At 36.5% G+C, this 22,467-nt stretch overlaps 1 protein-coding gene across 1 annotated transcript; it reads left to right on the top strand.

Annotated features, from left to right (window-relative positions):
- The first annotated feature begins 15,618 nt into the window (after nt 1-15,618).
- Nucleotides 15,619-17,448, top strand: LOC108340556 (NAC domain-containing protein 72). The gene is made up of 3 exons (XM_017578019.2): nt 15,619-15,897; nt 16,155-16,429; nt 16,737-17,448. Exons 1-3 carry the CDS (start codon nt 15,717-15,719, stop codon nt 17,289-17,291), a joined length of 1,011 nt encoding a protein of 336 aa, XP_017433508.1. The 5' UTR covers nt 15,619-15,716; the 3' UTR covers nt 17,292-17,448.
- Nucleotides 17,449-22,467: the final 5,019 nt, after the last annotated feature.

Here is a 22,467-nt window from a genome sequence, read left to right as displayed (position 1 = left end):
CATTCTTTTCCTTGGAGGTCTTGGTTCACAAACCAAATTGATGCTGGATGCCTCAGTTGGAGGCAATATTAAATGCAAGACTCTAGAGGAAGCCTATGAATTGATTGACAACATGGCTACCAATCACAATGAGATTCACACTGAAAGAGGAACTTTGTCACAATCTAAGGGAGTTCTACAGTTACAGTCTTATGATGCCTTGCTTGCTCAAAATAAGATTATAACTCAACAACTAGAAGTCTTGACAAAGAAGCTTTCTCAGCCACCAAAGGAGTGTCAGAATGTCTTACAAGTTCAACAACAACTTTGTGAACTATGTGGTGGTGATCATATTAATGGTCAATGTGCTGTGCTTGAGAATCTCAATGAAGAAGTTAATTACATGGGCAACTAGTTTCATTCCAACAATTACAATCAAGGGTGGAAATCTCATCCTAGCATGGGGCAAAGTCAGTTTGGGCAAATTGGTGGACAATTCAATAGACCACCACAACAGTAACAACAATAGTGGCAACAACCCTCTCCAGTTGACAAAACTACAAAGCATGAGGAGACCCTCCAACAATTCATGCAGTCAACTCTTTCCACCCTGAAAAGCACTAAAGCTGCTATAAGGAATCTAGAGATGCAGGTTGGTCAAATAGCCAAGAAGTTGGAAGAGATACCTATCAACAGTTTTGGGGCTAATATGAAGTTAACCCCAAAGAAGAATGCAAGGTTATTGTGAGCATAGAAAATGGGAGGGAGAAAGAGAAAGAAAAAGAGAGAAAAGAAAAAAGTTGAGTTAAGAGAGAGAGAAGAAAAAGAAAAATTTGTGAGAGAACAAAGAAAAGAAAAAGAAGAAAGTGAGAGAAAAAAAGAAAAAAATGAGAAAAATCTTCATCACCCTGAAGAGTGTTCTAGAAAAGAAAAAGAGTTGCAATTAGGGTGCTTTGAAGAAAATTTCAGAAAGTTAGGAATAAAAATTCCTGTGACTGAGGCATTGCAACAGATTCCTGAATATGCTAAGTTTTTGAAGAAACTCCTCAAAAGAAAAAAAATATTTAGAGGAGGAAACAATTGAGGTACAGGAAGAGTGTAGTGTGATCTTGCAGAAGACACCTCTTCCTAAAGTTAAAGATCCAGGAAGTTTCACCATTCCTTGCACTATCAAGGGCCATAAAATAGGGAAAACCCTAATAGATTTAGGGTCCAGTATCAATTTGATGCCCTTATCTGTTCTTAAAAAGATTGATGGTCTTGAAGTCAAGCCTGCAAGGTTAACTATGTTTATGGCAGATGGATCCACCAAAAAGCCCTATGGTGTGGTGGAAGATGTGATGGTACAAACTGACAATCTCATATTCTTGGTGGACTTTGTAGTGATGGAGATGGAGGAAGACTTGGAGATCCCTATTATTCTTGGAAGGTCATTCATGAAGATGGCCAAGGTGATCATTAATGTTGATGATGGAACTATTGCACTCAAAGACCAAGAGGATGAGGTGATTTTCAATGTCTTCAATGCTGATCAACAAATCCAAGTGAAGAAGACTAGTCTCAAAGCTGCATGTGGAGATGCACCAGAGATTAGTACTAAAGTTGCCAAGCTAGGTAAGAAAGGTAAAAAGTGTTTTCTGTCACAGGTAAAAGAAGAAGAAAAAGATAGCAAAAGAAAAAGTGTTCATCAAGACTCCCTGGAGAAATATGAACAATTTAGACCAGGCATTCCAGTGAGATTCAACAAAAAGTTGTGGGTTGTTAAAGAACTCAGAACTGATGGACTGATAGAGATTGAATCTTCAATTTCCAGGAGAATAAAAAAGGTGAACAGGACGTTACTAAAGAACTGTTGCTGTAGAGAAAGACAAGATGACACCAAAATAAAAGATGTGACATGAGCTTATTGGGTCAAGCTAGTGACGGTAAAGAAGCGCTTGCTAGGAGGCAACCTAGTGTTTTACAAACTTTTATTTTGTTTAATTGTTTTTATTTTGGATTTTTGTCATTTGAATTTTCTTTCTATTTATGTTGTGTTTTTTTTTGTGATTCTAGTGTGCGTAGTCTGTAATAACTGAATGTTTGAGGGGTGGAGAGAGATTAATTGTTGGTTTGCGTGTTGTTTTGTGAGCTAGAGAAAAAAAACTGGAAAAATTCTAAGCAGAATTTATGAACCCAAGGCTAGCAATGCCTAAAACAAGCCAAAAAGCTAAGGGAAAATAGTGTCGTTCGTCGCTTGAGTGCCCCTTAAGGGGCGCCCGGGCGGCGCGAGTGCAGAGTTGGATTTAAGTTTGGGGCTTAAGCGGGATTTCGGCCCACTTCCTTCCTTTTACGCCCTAGGGTTCGCCCAAGCCTCCTCTCTCATATTTTCTTCACTCTAGCCTTCCTAAACACTCATCCTAAGTTCTCTCCTCACTTTTTCCTTCATTCATCCACCAAAAACCCTCTTCCTCACCATTTTTGCACAATCCAATCATTCAAGTTTGGGGTTTTGGTGAGTGTGGCTGTTTGAAGTGCAGATTTCTACCAATTGTTTGAGCTTTGACCACTAATTCCTTATCTCCATTCAAGTAAGTCATGCCATTTAGTGTTCTAAGCTTTTAAAAGTTTGATTCTTGAAGAATGTTATGAAAAAGTTTGATGTTTTGATGATTGGCAGTATCTATGCATGATTTACTACTGTTTTGACCAATTAAATTGTTCTAATTGTGGTTTGGATTGAGTTGAAACTAATTTAGGAAGAGAAAAACACAGCAAAGCCACGCTTGGCTGCACCGCGTGCTGCTCAAGCGCCCCTTGAGGGGCGCCCAAGCGATGAGCGGTAATGGTTGTTTTAGTGTTTTTAGTGTTTTCTGGTTCTGTGCAGGTGATTATGAGGGCTCTCTATTTTGCCCTCTTTTTGAATGAGAAGAATTTATTGATTTTTGGGACTAATGATTGATGATTTCTGTGTTTTTTTTTGTGAATCTCTATGTCCAGGAATGACTTCATCTTCAGGAAAAAGGATCAAGACCCTTGGTACCAAAGACAAGGGAACAAAGAGGAAGGAGAAGGAGCAGTTCTACTCAAACAAGTTTAGGACTCCTGCTCATGAGAGATACTTCCAAGTTGTGGAAGGAAGGAGATTGCTTATGGAAAGAAAGGTGGCCAACATATCATCCCTGGCTCCTCAATTTGAAAGGGAGCTGAATAACAGAGACTGGGGCCACCTGACAACCTACCCCTCTCCTGCCAATGTTGACATCATCAAAGAGGTTTACACAAATGCAAAAGCATTGGGGGGAGAAGATGAGACGTACTTTAGCTATGTAAGGGGTAAGAGGATTGCCTTTGATGTTGACACTATTAATTGCTTTCTTGGTATAGACTGGGAGGGGAGCAGTGTCAGTTTGCCACATCCATGCTAGAAGGAGTGAATTATGAGGATGTGGAGCGGACCTTATGTGTGCTAGAAGGGCACTTTCAGAGGAACAGGTCTAAGGCACCCATTCACATCACTAGACCTCATCTAACGCCTCTGGCAAAGTATTGGATGACATTCTCTCATGCCAATATTCAGCCATGCTCACATGTTTCGGACATCACTGCCCAGAGGTCCATCTTCCTCTACTATGTTCTCAGGGGCCTCAATATTAATGTTGGGCAGGTTATAGCTGATGAGATCCAAAGTTGTGCCCGTGGTGCAACTAACAAGACACCCCTAGGACATCCCTCCGTAATCACTCATCTTTGTGAGGCTGCTGGTATTGATGTTTCTAGGCCACCACTAGAGCGTCCAAGAAAGGAGCTGGACGCAACTTACTTTACTCACTATTATGCAGTGGATGAGCTAGGCCAGCCAGCACCACCACCACAACAACCCATGACACATAGGAGAGCACCACCACCTGCCCAGGAGCCAATTCATGATGTCGTTCCTTTTCAGATGCAGGAGATGTATTATTCTTTGCTTGATTCTAGACTAGCTGACGTATACAAGGGCGAGCAGGCGTTGTTGAGGACACTGATGTTCGCATTCCCTAAGAGACAGTTCATGTCTCAAGATGACTTTGCAGCCTATGTGGCATGGCCCGCTGACCCAGCACAGGAGGGTGGTAGAGCTGAAGCAACTGAAGCTTCATCCATGAATGAGGATGCTAAAGATGAGGATGAGGACTGATGATGAGTGATGAGTTGTATTGGGCATCTACTGATGGATGCCACCTCTGTTATAGACCATGATTTCTTTTATTTTTCTGTTTTTATTTCTTTAATTGTTAGACTTTATTTTGTTTCTGTTTTTTTTCCTTTTAATTATTTGTTTTGTTATTGTACTCTGCTTGGATAAATTACACTACTTTGGTTCAACTATTGTGTTTTGTGATAAGTACTGCTTTGTGATGCTCTGGTGTGTTGATTGATGTTGAGATGATGCATGATTTGCTAATATACAAGTGATGACTCACAGTGTATGAAACAGGTTCTTGAGGTAAAATGTGATTGAGATACTAAGCAGGGTGTTTTTCTGAATTCTATGACTTGAGAGTTTACCTGTGTGAGTTTTGGGCTTTAGAGTTTTTGTGAATAATTGCTATTGCTTTGGAAGCATGAATGCTTTTGCCTAAATTTTCTGTGATTGAAATACTTGCTTGTAGGTTTCATATGATCAAGGTCATCTTTTGTTATCCCCTTATTTTTCTTACCATCCACATGATTTATGTACACTAAAAGAAAACAATTTGTTTTAACCTTTGAACCTTGAGCCTTTTGCATGTTTTGAAAACCCATTGTGAAAATCTCTACCTTGAGTTAAGTTGAGAACATTTGTGAGGTATTGATAAAGGTTCAAGTTTGGTGTTGTTGGAAAGATTGAAAAAAAAAGGAAAAGAGAAAGCATTGAGCTAAGCAGTGAATACATGAAAAGAAAAGCAAAAGAAAAGAAAAGAAAAGCTCAATTCAAGGGAAAGCTGGGAAAAAGAAAGAGAGTTTGTGCTTGAATGATGATATCATAAATGTCTCTCTTAACTCAAGGATTTTGCTGACCAGAAACCAATTTCCTTCTTAGCCTAGCCAAGTTACAAGCCATGAAAAGCCCTTGTGATGACAACTTGCTTGTGAGTATGTTTGATTGTGGTTAAATGAAAGGCAAAGTTAATTTGTGTAACATTGTGATAACAGAGTGAAAAGAACACCAACACCTCACTATACACTTGTAAGTTGAGTGAAACACTTTTGAGTGCTTGAGTGAAACACTGTCTTTGGTGACAAATTGTTCCATGCACTGTATGATAACATTCTTGCTTGGTTGTTGATTACTCATAAGGTTGTTGCATCTGTTATTATGTCTATATTATGTGAGCACCACAATTGAAGCTTGATTGGCTAAAGCATCATTATATCTTGACTAATCTTTCTATGATGAGCAGACATGAGTAATTTACTTGTCCTAAAGGAAAGTGTCTTTTGGTGTTCTAGACCACTATAGTATGATTATTTTGTTTAAACCAAGTTACATTTTACTTGAGGACAAACAAAGTTTCAAGTTTGGGGTTGTGATAACGGTTGAAAATAACGTTATCTGTGATTCAATTTTGATATTAAATCAATCATTTGTTACTTAGAAGCTTGCTTGAACTCCTGTTTTTAGTATAGTTTTGTGAATAAGTGAGTACATGGTATACTTGATGATTTTATCACTAAATTCCCTTGATTTTGTAGGTTACTGGAATGATTTAAAAGAAGAGCAAAAGTATCAAGAAGTTGGAATTCAAGAGGCACAGTAAAAACATAAGAAAAGGAGCACAAGAGGTCACATAAGGTGCCTGGGCGCCCCATTTTGGGCGCTGGGTGCTAGTTTTTGTGTTGCAGGACGCTTGGGCACCCCATTATAGGTGCTGAGTGCCAGCTTTGTACCTTGGGCGCCCCAGTAAGGGCGTTGAGCGCCAATTTTTTCCCGCACACCGCCTGAGCGCCTCACTTAGGGCGTTGAGCGCCAGTGACGTGGGCTTGGACCCGTTTTCTGTTATTTTTTTTATCTATTTAAGGACTTGGACGTCCTATGGATGGTATCTCTTGATGGCTTGAGCAAAGAAACACACTTTTCACCCCTTGAAGGCAGATTTGGGGATGTGGAAGCTCTCCTCTTCAGTTTCTAGGGTTTTTCTATCTCTTTCATTCCATTGTTCATCTAGTTTCTTCATGACGATGGAGAACTAATCTTATTTTTTGTTGGGGAAGATGTAACCTCTAAACTCTCATGTATTTCAATTTGTTTTGAACTATTATATGCTTCTTTCATTAATTGTTAAGGATTTTCTCCTTTGCTAAATTGTATATTTTATGATTTGTCTGAGTATCGGGAGATATCTTACGAATCATGATCTGAAGAATTTCTCCCAAGAGCAATATTGCCCAGGGATGGGGATAGGGGGATTGGTCGTCTTAAGCTCCTAATCATAATGCAGAATTAACTATTAGGGATGCAAGGGATTGTTGTCTAGTAATTAAGGATAGGCTTTCTTCGCCGAGGGATCGGGTTTTAAGTAATTTAGAGAGTGACGTTAACAATTTAATGAAGAAGATGGATTCTTATATGCATGAAAGTGATTAGGTGAAATCTAAACCCCAACAACATATTCATCTCATATTATCAACTTCATCCATCCATTCTAGTGTTTAGCCTCAATTGATCAAATTGCATTCATGTGTAATTTTATTACATTTGCATTCAAAAACCCAAATATTCTTCTTAAGTCTTAATTACTTAAGCAATTACACAACTGTTTAGTGTCGTGAGTCTCTTGGAAAACGATACTTGGTCTTACCACTTATTATTACGTGATACGATTCGATACACTTGTCGACATCTTAACACATGCACTGCTCATATATAGAATAAGGCATTGAGTTTATGAGATTCATACTATTATGTTTTGAGAAGCTTTCATTTGTAGACTTATTCTGATGAAGCAGTGGAATCTTACCTGATTCTCTAGGCCTTGCTTCCTTTCTGAGGTTGAGATTGAAGCTTGGTGATTTTTGCATCTGACTAGAGCTGTTTGGATTGTCAGGGTTTGATTCAATAGTAGGCCTTGCTATACTTTCCTTTGTTTCATTGGCACCATTTTCAAATATGGACTTGTTTGAATATCGTTCAATAGTGGACATGGTAGTTGTAGAAGTTGTTCGTTCTGCTTCTGCATGTTGTGGATCTTCTTTATCTTCTTTCTCAAATGCTTCTTTATCATCCAAGTCTAGAGATGGAAATGTTAACTCAGAAGAATTAGAGTTGTCAATAGTGTGGCCAGAGTTTTTGGTCTTGTTTGTTTGTTTCCAACCTAAGTTTGGCATGCTGGTAGCGGTAAAACTTCTATCTTGCTTTACATTGTCCTGATGGTCATCATAGAAATGCAACAAAGAGGAATTTTTTATATGTTTATTAGAGGACACTAATCTTTCTACCACCATCGTCAATCCTTTAATCATCTTCTCTAACCGTTGGAACCTTCTATGATTCTCATTGTCATGTTCTTGCACTATTTTCTCCATCCCATCCAATCTTGCGTCCATTATTGTATTCATCATGCCTCAACAGCCATCACAACACCAGGAAGAAGGCTCTGAATACTAATTGATATGTACTCAGATTTTATTAACACTATAAAGAACTCCAAGACAGGTTCTTGGATGTTCTTCGTATGAAAACTAGACAACTTAGTCTGTATCTAGTGACTGGTACACAAAAATCCTAGGTCTTTTGAGAGTACTTATCTCTTCCTTTCTTCTTCTCCGAAAATACTACTAGAAACAATCCCTATATAGACTATATATAATAATCTATTTACAACAATCCACCTTAGAATATGTTTGATTCCTTTATTCCTTCTAACATATACTTTTTCCCTAAACCTTTAATAGAGCAAGTTTGTAATCATGAAAGCAAGTAAAAGAACACAAATTTAAAGACAAACAACTCAAAAATCGATAATTGATATGTAAAGCAATATCAGCGTGAAGTTGTCAAGGTTGTTTCTAAACTAAAAAAATAAAATTTCAATTTCTAGTTCCCTTGATTTGCTAAGGTTCATTTTTGAGTTCCTTAGAATGTAAATAATCCTTTGGATTCACTAGAACTTAACACAATTCCATAATTACGTCTAGTAAGGTAACAAAATCAAGAATCACCTGAAACAAGGAATGAAAATCTAAAATCTGTTTTAGAAGAAGAAAAGCTAGTGCGAAGCATGAAATATAAGAATCTAACTTTTAGAGCTCTTGACTGGTTTGTGCAAGTTAACTTACCAGTTGTTTAATTTCTAGTTCAACTTTTTTCATTCAAGTTTAGTTTCTCATGCAAGTTTTCTTCAAGTCAAAGCTGGTGAAAGCAATTTAAATGAACTGTTGTCACACGACTTCATCCTGACTGGATTCTCTTAAGTTCAGCACATTAACACCTCACATCAACTTTTGTTCCCCACTTCAGTGAATTCATTTACTCACTTTAAGAGCTTCCCAATCAAATTTTCCTTCTCATTTAAGGTCGTTGAACCAATTGCTTCTTGAGTCCTCTCAAGCGAATATACAAGCATATTAGAACACCAAAGAATTTGAATTACAATCAAAGAAACTAAACTTCATATTATAGAAACAAAGTTGAACTATAAAGACTAAAGTGAATTAATAAAAAAAAAGACTTGTTAATGTTAAAAGTACCATATAACTTAAGATATTAAATAAATGCATTAAATAATATATTAAACACGTTGTTGTAGTGTTATTTATGTATTATAACGTGTAATTGAATAATTATATCATATTAACATAACTTTGTACATCAAAATATTTGAAAAAACATTAAATATAAAGAAAATATTTAATGTTTACTTATAGACCAGGTATGGTTTGCTTTTTCTTTTTAAATTTATCAGTGAGAACTTACATTATGATTCTTTTTTAAATTTGTTAGTAAGACCGAAATGTATTATAGATTATTATATGGGATAACTCTTCCCAATCAAAAACTCTCATTCATCTTGCTCTTTACCTTTTTTTTGAAAAAAAAGGGAAAATCAAAAAAATTGCATTTCTACTTTTGTTTGAATCTGCAGGGGTCACTAGCAATTGTTACTAATTCTTCCTCAATAGTTTCTTGTGGTTCTCTTGTGTTTATTGCACAAAAAACTTCACACTTTGGCAATTAAAAGTTTTTTAATAATTTATTTGTTATGTACACATAACTAATTTTAGTAAGTTCCTTAGTACTTATTTCAATGTACATTTAACCTTATAGAGTGGTTGAGGCATATTTAAGGTTGCAGGGAACACATATCGTCTCTAGAAAGAAGTTGTAGTTCATTGCACCAACTGTAAGTAGTTAATCTTTCAAACTATAAATACAATTATAAATTTTATGATACTTTATAAATTTAACTTATAGTGCACACGTCAACCGGGAAGCTTTGAGTGCGGATATTATGTCATGAGGCACATGCAGAAAATTATATCTTCAAATGTTGTTAACTCATGGAATTTGGTAACATGAACATTTTATAACTAAGATCTTAAGCCATTAATATTATAACTTGACTCAAACTATTTATTGTGTAAATATTTGATTACACGTCTCCAATGGAGAAACATGTCATAAAGGATGTTTGGGAGCAATGGGCTGCATTTCTTATAACCATTTGTAAATGATTAGATGTTTCAATTATTCTCCCTTAGCATCAAACCCTCTATTGGGATAACCCAACAACCATACATACATTCATAGGGAAAACCCAACACAAATATTACATAAACCATATGCCCATGCATACATAAACCTTTGCCCAACAAGATCAACATACAACCATAATCATAATCAGGCATCATCAACAAGGATTATTAATCAAAGTAACCAAAAACAAATATAACATACGATAATTAATCAAAGAAAGGTAAGCTTCCCATACCTTAGTCAATCCTAGGGCTTTATCTAACTTCAAAACTACAACAAGTTCTTCCTTGCTTTAGGGTTTTCTGTAGCCCTTCCTCTTCTCTCTTAAAAAATGTCTCTTCTCTCCCTTAACTCTCTAATTTTCGTTTTTGGATTTTAGGGTAGCAGTATGCAGCCCCTTTTACTCTTCTCCTTTTTTATCTTTTTCTATTATATCTCTATCTTTTTAATTAAAAATAATATCTTTCACTTAATCTATAAAACTACCAAGATTTCCTTTCTTTTTTTATTTTATCTAATATTTAAAATATCAACAACCACCAAATATCTCAAAAATTCACATAATCTTTCTATTTCGTTTCAGATTTTATTTTTATTCATTTTCTTTCTACACCCCCAAACTTAATGTCCACACCACTTAATGAGGGTATAAGACTCTTTTGTCCTTGGGCCCCAAAATACAAATTAAACCCAAAAGTTTACTTTAAGTCTCTTTCTTTATAAAATTTGGCCCACACCTATTAAATCTCAAATCAACCTTCTATCATCAATCCAACACATCATATTGGTAACAACACACCACACAAATCATCATGATAACAACATACCAACCATGTGTTCTACTTAATCAATAATAACATTAAATAATAACATGATAATTATAATCGTAGAAAAACATCAAATAATCCAACAACAATTACCAATAATAATGTCCAAGTCTCATAACCACATTATTCCCTAATTACCACATTTTCCTAGGGTCTTACAAGTATCGCGCAGCGGAACGTTTAAAGAGCATGATAACGGACACAAACCAAGAGGGAAGGGGTGAATTGGTTCTTTTTAAAAATTTAGTTTTCTTTTATAACTTTCTTGAACAGTTTATAACAAGGTAATGCAGAGTTAAAGAAAATCACACACAAAATTTTTATACTAGTTCGAATCAAAAGATTCTACGTCCAGTTGTTAATCACTTTAGAAAGAGTGATTAACTTTTCACTAAAATTCAGTTAAATGATTACAAGAAGATTAACAATTACACAACAAAGAAAACATCTTCCTTTGACACACGAGAGAATGAACAACAACTTAATCAACTTGTAACAACCAATTGCACCTTTAGACACACTAAAACCAAACTTCTCCTTCCTCAAGACTTGATCAAGTTAAGACTTAAACTCAATAACTTCTCATAACCAATTTTGTGCTCTAAGTAGTTTAGGTTAGCTTAGAAAGGTTTAAGAGACTTTTATTTATAGGCTAGGGGTCAGAAAATGAAAAGACAACACCCAGCTGCCAGAGATAATCGATTATGAAAAGTGATAATCGTATTTCAAGGAGTTATGGGTTTTAAAACTCATGATAATTTTTTATCCATAGTGAAAATCGATTATTGCCAAACCCTAGACAAATTAAAACTTGTGGAGATAATCTATTATCCTTAGTGATAATCAATTATTGTCGAGACGAAGCCTTTTCTACTTTTTCTTGTGATAATCGATTACCACCTATGATAATCGATTATTATCGCAAGAAATCAATAAAAAAGAGTAAGTTATAAGACTTTTAAGTGCTTACAAATGAAAGATAACTCTAATACAAATTATTTCTACAAAGAATGTTTTTAACAACTAATGTATTTGTTTCTTCATTCCTTCGTGTGCATCATCATCAAAATCTCTTCAAAGCATCAATGCTTCTCATTAGTAACAAGTTAGACTACAACCCTTAAAATTGCAACATTCTCAACCAATTCATAACATGTACTACTACAACAACGTTGCAATCAACACATTAAACTCGTACCTAAAATTACTCTCACCATAGACCTAGCTAACACTACAAGCCAACAAACACATAACATACCTCAATGGCAAGGCCTTTGGACAAGCTCTCCCTAGGACGATAGCCTCACTTCCCAAAGGCATAAAAAAAACATGGACACCTCTTCCTTGCGTCAGTCAACACCATTGTACGAGAATCAATATGCCTTCAATGAAACCGCGAATTAGTGAATGCATAAAACATACCTTAAACCAACATATGGAAAGAGAGGGAAGCAACCTCCTCCTCGCAACAATCAGCCTCCTCGTCGCGACATTCAGCCTCCTCTAGTGTAAGGGAATAATGAATCAATGAAGGGGGAAACATGGAGAAGAATTAAAGAACGAAGGGGGGAATGACCAAATTCAATTGGGGGCACAAAAACCTCTCAATGATGTGGGGGATTCAATCAACCGAAGAATGCAACTTGCATATGGAAATGAAAGAACAAATAGGGAACACACAAAATTAATTAAGGGAACGACAACTTGATACACTCCTCGAAGCTGGAAACTCTAACCAATTGTGGATCCAATGAAGAGAGTAGATGGAAATAGCGAAAGTAGAGAAATAAATGGTGTAGTTGATGGAAGATTGGCTCGGTGCAATGGTGAGGTGGTTTTTGTGATGAGTTAGGAAGCTTAGAAGGTAAACCTATCTAAGGAAGGTGGCTAGAGGAGGTCAAGCCCTAGGCGTGACTTTGTAGAGGAAAGTTTTTGGAGTCATCTCAGCAGACTGACTTTACCATAAATGCATAAAGTGTCTACAAAGGTTTGGGGAATGTGAATTTATAGGCTCATTCAAGCCTTCCCACATTACTACCAACTAAGGCTAATTATCAGTTGTGTATTACGCATCACATGACATGTATACAACATGTTTATCATGTGACAAAAGTGAGCTACACTCGATGAATGGCAAAGTGTTGCACATGCTCGCTAGGTGAAGCCATGTGTGCATTGAGCGAAGTCTGTGCTCGCTGGGCAAAGAAGGGTTGGTGTTGAGCATGGCCCAATCCAGAAGCTTTGTTATCCTTTCCTCCAAATGAAGTAGTTCTTCACTTCTACTTGCTTAGGGATTTTTCTAGGTCTTTTTGAAGTCTTCTAGCCATCCCTCTAGTGATGGGACCTTGATTGAAGGATGAGCTTGGTCTTTGATTGGTAGATGGGCTTGAGCCCAAGCTATCACAACCTCTCACCGGTGTATGGGATTGAATCAGTCGAAGGAGGCAATTTGTAGAGGGGAATGAATGAAGAAAGAGCAATGCGCAAAATAAACTAGAGGAGAAGGAAAACCTAAGTTATATCATCAATCATATTATCGACAGACTATATCTGTCGGTAAAATAAATTATATACCCTTTACTAATGGATTCGTCGGTAAGTAAAACATACAATCTTGTTAGTAAATCTGTCAAAAATTATGATTTATCGATAAATTTGATTGTACTAGTAAAAATCTGTCAAAAATATGCATTTTTACTATATTCCAATTTTGATTAACTGTGAGTGGTTCAAATGTAAAATAGAAAATTGCTAGTTGAGTAAAAGTTCATTAAAAAAAAGAACTTTGAGTAGTAATCCTTACTCAGTAGTAACTTTGAGTTGGTTTTTCATTTGTATATGTGTTTTCGGTACTTCATTCGTATGTGTTATTGTTTCTTCACTCGTAAGTTTGACAATTTGTGTTATTAATTTTTTATTCGTATATTAGACAGACTCGACAAGTTTTCTAGGCTTTTTTTCCAATTTTGATGTTTTATTTTTTCATTATAATTCTAATATTCCTCATAGTTTCTAAAATTAAAAATATAAGTATATGAGAAAAATCCTAATACAAATTTTAAAAATAAAACGAATGATATATTTTATTTTAACATTTTAAAATTTATATTTTGATAGAAAAAAAATTAACGATCATAAATTATCATTCAATATATTAGAAGTAGAAGTATTAATTAATAAGCTTAATTAAGTCCACAATACTTGTGGAACTGTTTGTCTCTATCTTTCTCTGTATATATAGTTAAGTGTTTTCTAATTGTGTTAAGTTAAATAGAATAAATTATATACATCAACGTTAAAGGTGATCATGTTTTAATTTACGCTTAAGGAATTCACAAAACAATCTTGAAAAATGTTATTTAAAATTAAAAGAAAAAAAATCCCAAACCGTCATCTGTTTAATGCTAATGACCATCATATTGATCTTATTATACCTAACGCCAAACCCATCCTCATCCCAAGTTCCCAATTTCCTGGAGCTCTTTGTTTTTGTTGGGTTATCGTTTCTTTCACATTTATAATTTGACCACAAAGCAGACATGCATCTCATAATGCGTGTGTCCTTCTTTCTTCCTATCTAAACCTTAAAGTGTCCACGTTCACTATACTCTCAAACACTCCCATCCAGAGAGAACAGTTCACTGAATCAGACCACTCCACAACGTTGACCATGACCAGCCACGTCACTACATAATATACCTTCCCTTTCTATGAACACCACTCAAAACAACAAAGCCCCACCACAATTAATACCTGTAAGCTCGCCCTTAGAGGTTGATGAGTGAAAGAAACACCTTATTGCGAAAGGGCAAAAGAAAAAAGTAGATAAGAATGCAATGTGATAGAATTTCATTTCATGCGACACGCGTCAAGTGGAACTTGCCATCCAACCACATTACACAATTTTGTTCTTTTGCTTTTACATTTCGTCATTGATGATGTGATAGAATTTTAAGGTTAAATTATATTGCTTTATTTTTTCTTTTGTAACTTGTTTTAAATAAAATATCTTTTTGTTACGTAAAAGCACACACTATTTTACCAGGGATGGAAATATTTTGTATTCCACTTACATGTGTATTCTTTAATTATAAAAGATCCATATATGGGTGCGATATTTATTTGTTGGCTTAACTATATTTTAATTTTACTGTAAAACAGATTTTCTCAATTTCAAATATACTTATCTAAAATATATTTTTCAATTTAAAAGACAAAATTAAAAAATTTCATGAACTAAAAAAGTTTAAGCGTTATTTATTTATATGATTGCAAAATTATTAGTTAAATGATTTGAATACTACTGAATTTTTTTCTTTTTGAATAATGCCTTTTATTTTTGAAATTTTCATATAAAAAACAAATAATTAAAAGTGAAAAATTTAAAATTATTTGTCAATTTTCTAACGAATATATGTTATAAACTAGAACGATTTAATTAATTTTCTTTACTCGTTTACTTTGTCACGTGGCCACCGACTTGAAAAACGTCACGTGAAAAATTATCACTACCTTTTCTAAATGTCTGTAAGAAAAAACAAATAGAGACTGTTCTCTACACATTTACTGACGCGTGTTCGTCTTATCTTTGCACATTTAACATGATCAGGAAAATAAATAAATTTCAATATCAACTACACACCCATAAAAGAATAATCAATAATAAGAAGATTTCAATTAAATTAATAATAAATATCCATACAAAACAAATCTCACAATAAAAAGGAGAAATTTTAACTTACTTTTCAAAGAATCACAAATACTGGTTATACCAGTGTTTACGCGTTTAATAATAATTTGGCAAAACCATTACTTATAATTAAAGTCTAAAAACTTTATTGATGTTGTGATTATTTTGAGTTCATCATGGTACGAATATTCCAAGGTTTCTTTTGTGAACAGTAGTATACAATGAACCGAATCACCCACATAGCCGCGACCGTACGAGAAGTAGATAAGGTCGTCCGCATAATGATCTTTGAAAGTGCGACGTGGCGTCATCCGGGAGGGCGACGTGGCGCAGTCCCAGAGGCCCAAACCGAACTCGACAAAGATTCCGTGCATGTGTCTCGACCTCAATGTCCCTGTATAAATAACAGCCACCTATTCCTTGAAAAGAATGAAAGAAAAAACACAGCTTGAAAAAAAAGTAAGAACTCTGTTTTGTCTAATATTGTCATTCACTTCACCATTGGATCTTGAAATTGAGCAAAATGGGAGTTCAAGAGAGAGACCCTCTGGCACAGTTGAGTTTGCCTCCTGGGTTTAGGTTTTACCCCACTGATGAAGAGCTTCTGGTTCAATACCTTTGTCGAAAGGTTGCTGGGCACCATTTTTCTCTTCCAATCATTGCTGAAGTTGATTTGTACAAGTTTGATCCATGGGTTCTTCCAGGTAATAATGATCTTCTCTAATACGTATTTGGGTTGAGGTTTGAATTATCGTGTGGAATGAAAATTGAATAATTCTAAAAGTAGTTTAGTTTGAAGTCTCTGGTCATGTTTTTGAAGTAAAATTGAAAGGTAATAAAACTAGTTTCAATTTGGATATGAATTATATATAAATTGAATATGTATGGTCAATAACTATTTGTTGCATAAAAATGAGGTTTGTTAATTGTTTTCTAATTGAATATGGTTTCCGGCGTGTAGCTAAGGCTGTGTTTGGAGAAAAAGAATGGTATTTCTTTAGTCCGAGGGATAGGAAGTATCCGAATGGTTCACGGCCAAACAGAGTTGCGGGTTCTGGATATTGGAAAGCCACGGGAACTGATAAGATTATCACCACCGAAGGGAGAAAAGTTGGCATAAAAAAAGCACTTGTTTTCTACGTTGGAAAAGCTCCCAAAGGCTCCAAAACCAATTGGATCATGCACGAGTATCGTGTTCTTGACTCTTCGCGCAAAAACAACCTCGGAACCACCAAGGTACTAACACAATCGCATTCCTTTCTCCTATGTTCCAGCGCACACCAAAATCTTAAATTGTGATCATTGTTTTATTTCGAAAGATTTTGGGTGGTTTGAAACTTGTATTCATGAGTCCTAACCAGAAGTATCGTTTTTCTCAAATTACATAAAGAGTAATTCGTTGGGTATCTTATAGATGATGTAAAAAACCTCACGACTTTTTGTTTTTCGATCGGATTTTAGTAATCTAAAACCTTTATCTATTAGTTGTGGTATGGTTTGTTTCATAATTAATTCAAATTTGTCTGTTGCTATTGTGGTGCAGCTTGATGATTGGGTTTTGTGTCGTATATACAAAAAGAACTCGAGTTCGCAAAAGGTTGAGACCAACCTTTGGGGCAAAGAATGCAGCAATGGGTCATCACCTTCTTCATCTTCCCACGTGGAAGACATGGTCGAATCGTTTTTGGAGATCGATGATAAGTGCTTCAATTTTCCGGGTGTGAACTCGCTCAAAACAATGCAACAACAGGACGAGAAATTCGGGTTTCAAAACATAAGATCCGGATTTTTTTCTGATTGGGTCACCCCACCGGATCTTGATTCAATTTCCGAATTCGGGTCAGGTTGCAGAACCCAAGAGATGGTGAATTATGATTTCAATGACTTATTTGTCCCTTCTGTGCCGCCATTCGGCCACGTGGAGTTCATGTCAGGGGCACCCACGGAGGAGGAAGTTCAAAGCTGTGTGAGAACCCAACGGGCTGACGGAGCGGGATATTTTCAGCAGAACCCGAATGCCCGAAATTTGTCCGGTTCCAACGAAACGTTTGGGTTGGGGTTCACGGATCAGCAAATCAGGTTCGGGTTACGGAACTAGAGGATCCTAATGGGTAACAGTGTAAATAATGTGGTAGGGGATAATTTATATTTAAATGGTTATGGTTTGTGATATTGATTCCCAAAAGTAGAAAGGGAAACCAGCAGTTTTGGTCATGCTTTTCTGCTAGACAAATGGAGGTTGGTTGATACATTCATTGAATGAGTGATAAAGTACGCAACGGTGTTTGAACCAAAACCACATGGACGAAACATGAATCACATTGTACTTCAAAGCTTTAGGTAGCAACTGATTTACAAAGTTTGGTTTAGAACTACAGAAGATTTCGGCTGCCATTGGTTAAAAACCTTTTTTAACAAGTAACGAAGAGAGTGATAATATTTTCACCACTCAAATTTTATATAGAGCTAGTTAATAATTAATTATAATAATACAATATTTAAAATATGATTTTTTCACTTTAGATATTTATATTATTATATTGTTATAATTAATTATTGTATAGAAAGTAAGGTTCTCAAAATATCTTTATTGTGCATACCATTTGCCACAAAGTGTGTCTTGACTCGATGATTGTTAAAAGTGAGATCCACGTGGACATGAAAACGAATGGAATACATGAAAGAAGTTCATAGTTCTACAAAGAATCAAGTCTCAAACGCTAAAATATCTCGATAGTATATTAAGTATTAGAGTTCTGCTTATGGTTTCTCTTTACAAAATATACATTTTGATGGGAATTTTTTATATCTTTTATTTCATACCGGTCATAACCGAACAGTCAACTATACAACAATAAAATCGTTTGGCCAGAATCGAACGGTCAACTATCCAACAACAAAACAATCTATTGGTCGAGTCACAAATAAAATAAGCTATTAAAAGTAATTAGGTTAAATCTAAATCATATTACTAGTGTATGAATTATAAGTGGGTCATCACAAAAATCTATAAATACAGATTTGATATTGAGGTAGTTGGTTACTTTTACTACGCATTTATTGCTAAACTATTCAGACAAACTCTGACTTGAGCGTCAGAGTGCTTTTTATAGGTGACACTCGAGTAGACCAAATGGTACAAGGAGATTTAAGGACCATCTTGTGACCTAAGCTTGGAGTTAGAAGATAATTTGTCCAGGCAGACTGAACCTCAACCCAATGGTGACCACAAGAAACATGGGAGAACAACAAGACCCTATGGAATTGATTAGGGAGATGCATACATAAATGCTGGAGATGCAACGAAGACATGATGCCGAGATAGGCACACTAAAGGTGGAGCATGCCGCTAGTCGACAAGAGCAGTCGACCCAACATTTGGTGTCCCTTATCCTACCACGTCGAAGTAGAACAATCAAAGGGACAGACCGAGTAGGACCAACCAAGAGATGAGTAAGGCTAGTTAGGAGATTAGTAAGACCGGTCAAAAAGTGAATAGTGCAACGACTAAGGCAACCCTCTCAATCCAAACGGTACAAAACAAAGGCCTGCTATCCTTTACCGTGGTGGTTATGGAACCAATGCCGGAGAAGTCAACGCCCCCGACGTTCGAAAAGTATGATGGATCAACACATTCGCTCTTTCGTAAATACCATGGCGTTCTACTCTTCAAGTGACCTTGTATAGTGTCGAGCGTTCTCTCTGTCACTAAAGGGATAAGTGCTAGCATGGTTTAATACCTGATGGCAACCCCTTTAGGGACTTCCCATCCTAAGAAGTATCAACTTAAGACTAAGAAAGGGAAGTTGAATAAATAAAAGTTCTTTTCTTTCTAAGTCTTAGAATGTTTACTTTACTAAATATATCTACATTGTTTTGTAGGACAATAATAAGGCTTGAAAACCATAACCAAGCAGCCAAAGAAGCTTGCAGCCGCTGCCACTCACCAATGTCCAAGTTTGAAGCACATGTTATATATGTATCACGTGAAACACAAAGCAACCGTGTAGCTTCATCTCTTTTAAGCACGTTGTCAATGTTGTGTACATGGAACATGCAGCTCAGTCCGTATAGCTTCTCCGGCACGTCTCTCTTACATTTCCAGTAGCTTGCTAGGCACGTTTGAAGGCCTCTCTTCATCTATAAAAGAGAACCTCAATCCATTGTAAAAGATAACTTGAATTGAAGTAAAGAAATGCTGCCAATTTCCAGCTATTACTCTCAAGTTCACTTCTGTGCTTTGTTATCTAGCACCTCCTCTAGCTCCTTTCCCTTTTGGAGAGCCTACTGAGTTAGAAATCTACCAAAACACTCATCCAAACACCACCAGACAATTTCACAAACACCTTAAGTGCATTCGAACATCCACTGTCATCTTCCATCCGCTGTCATTCTCTGCGTCTTGAAGCATCCTTCTACGCGTCATGAAGCTGCTTCCATCAATACCCGACCCCTTAACATAGTGGACTGTTTTGCTATCGTTCGTTCTTTGTTTGGTAGGCAATATGCTTCTAACCGAGTGTAGAGTCTAACACACCTTGCGGTGATTAACACCAAACAAGGGAAGGATGAGTTACTAAAAGACTTCATGGACCAGTTCAAATAGACCGCTTGACAGCTAAGGGATGTTATTCAGGAGTTCATCCTAATCAACCTGTCAACGACATTGAAGGTTGGACCATTTGTGGATAGCCTGTCTACTAGGCCATCGAAGAGCATGGATGAGGTGTAGGAAAGAGCAGTTGAGTTCATGCGTATAAAAGAGATGCGCGCCTTTCGAAAAAAGTAGCAAGAGGACGCTGCAACCTCATCTTTTAGATAGAGCAGAAGGATGGCAAAAAATCACTCTTTGGTGGTGACAAAGGGCAGGGATCAAAACTGAGGGGTCTCCCCAAGTGCCCAAATTCAACCAATACACACCTTTGAACGCTCCAAGGGCCAGAATTTTAGAAGAAGCGTTGAGTCCCGACATCTTGCCCCCTCTCATAAAGAAGTCAACCCCAAGAAATGTTGACGGTAAGAAACATTATTGGTATCATTAAAACCTCGGACACACAAATAAGGAAAGCTCTACGCTCTGTGACAAGATAGAAGAGCCTATCCGACCTGGGCGCCTACAGAAGTATGTCAAGTTCGAGTGAATGGAAGAAGCCATCTACACTGAAGAATCCCTGATCGTTTGTTGAGGCAAGACGAGCGTCGATATGGTAATCGGCGTTGAAGCTGGAGCTAAAGCCAAAGTCGTAAGTGCCCGTTGCGCGGCCATATAAACACAATATTTAGGGGGATTTGTAGGACGAGGGTCATCCTCGTCTTTGTTAGCATAAAGCTGAAGAGAAGAAGTTTGGATGATGTCTCAAAGTCAAGTCTCAAGTGCTATTGTTACAAGAAGATCTTCATAAAGACTTGTCTTGTATTAAAGCTTTTGTAATTTAGTAGATTTATGTATAGGGTGTGGTTTATCACTAACTCTTTGTATTGTTTCCCTTAAGTTGCGCTAAAATGCATTTTGAATCAGAAAACCTCATTTTACACTCAGGACAACGATTACCAACTAATGATAATCGATTATCACTAATCGATTATAACTTGCCATAATCGATTATCACGAGCAATTATGAGATTTTTAATCAAGCTTTTTACTATTGTGCATTCATTAAATGCATAATCAATTACCATAAGTTCATAATCGGTTATCACACATTAACTAGCTGACAACGAATTTTTGGAGGTATCCTTGAGTGAGATCTCTATAAATTGGATTGAGACTCTCATTCTAAAATATGAAATACATTTATTTCTAAATTCTTATCTGTTGTGTGGTGTGATAAGTGTTCTAGGTTTTGTGTAACCCTTATGCGTTGGCTTTGAAAACTTGGTGTTGGCATAGAGCGAGAACTTTTATTGGAGTTGTGAATGAGTGTTGTTGTTGTTGAGTTGAAAGCTTGTTATCCTTAGTGAAGATTCAAAGGAGTTGTTCATCCTTTGTTAAGATTCAAAGGAGGTGTTCATCCTTTGTGAAGCCTTTGAAGGAGGTGTTCATCCCTTGTGGATTTCAAGGGAAGTAAGTTTCATCTTTTGGGGTAACAAGAGAGGTGTTCTAACCTTAACTGGTTTATTTTCTTTGTGATTGTAACAGTTTGCTGGTTTGTAATAGTGAAGCGTTAATTGTCGATTGAGATTAACAACTGGATGTAGGATCTGTGTGATCAGATCTAGTATAAAAATCACTTGTTCTATTTTTCTCTCTTCCTTACTCTTTAATTTGTTTAATTCGGTATTAATAATTGAATTTATACAAGAAAATTATTAAAGGTAGTATTTGCGATAAGAAACCAATTCATTCTCCTCTTGGTTTGTTGTACACATTAACCATTCTGCTGCACTGCCTTGACAGTCTGCCTACAAAAGACACCTTAGAGGCCTGAAGACCATCCACCTTGTGGACAAGAAACAAAGATTAATGCCTTTGATTACCTTCACGGAAGATAATTTCCATGCCTCGGATCCTGATCAAGACGACCCGATGGTTATAACTACCGAAATAGCTTGTTACAGTGTTAGCAAGGTGCCTATTGATGAAGGGAGCTCCGTTAACATGCTCTATTGGAAAACTTTTGAGAAGATGGATTTTTTAAAAGATCAGATTGTCTCGTATAACGAGTAGATTATCAAATTTACGGGTGAGTGGGTAGACACTCGAGGATACGTGGATTTGAGGACACACTTGGGGACAGGCCGAGACACGAAAGAATTAAGGGTGCGATACTTCATAGTGGAAGCAAACACTTCTTACAATATTTTGATTGGTCGACCGTGCTTGAATGCTTTTGGGGCAATCATCTCCACCCCTCATCTAGCCATATAGTTCTCATCTAAGAGGGGAATAATGTGCACCATGCGGACCGACTAGAAGACAACTTGAGAATGTTATATGCGAGGATGGAAAGTTAAGCCCTTTACACCTCACCATAGGGTTAGGCGTTCAAAGGTAGTAATGGCCGACCTGGACCCTCGAACCAATACTGAGGACAAAATGGAACCCTTTGGGGAGGTGAGACTGTTTGGGTTGGGAAGGATGAAAGAACATGCCATGTCTATCGGGAGCAGTTTAATAGAGAGGCAGGAAAGCGCTTTGGGTAGAGTTATAAGGGCCAATACTGATTTGTTCGCATGGACCGCCGCTGACATGCTTCACATCCATTGCAATTTAATGTCTCATAAGTTGGCTCTATTTAAGGAGGCATGTCTTATGGTGGAAAAGAAAAAGAGAT

The sequence above is a fragment of the Vigna angularis genome, chromosome 5 (assembly GCF_016808095.1).
Source record: "Vigna angularis cultivar LongXiaoDou No.4 chromosome 5, ASM1680809v1, whole genome shotgun sequence".
Lineage (NCBI taxonomy): Eukaryota > Viridiplantae > Streptophyta > Magnoliopsida > Fabales > Fabaceae > Vigna > Vigna angularis.
Note: the sequence above shows the minus strand (reverse complement) of the source record. Positions and strands in the feature narration are given on the sequence as shown.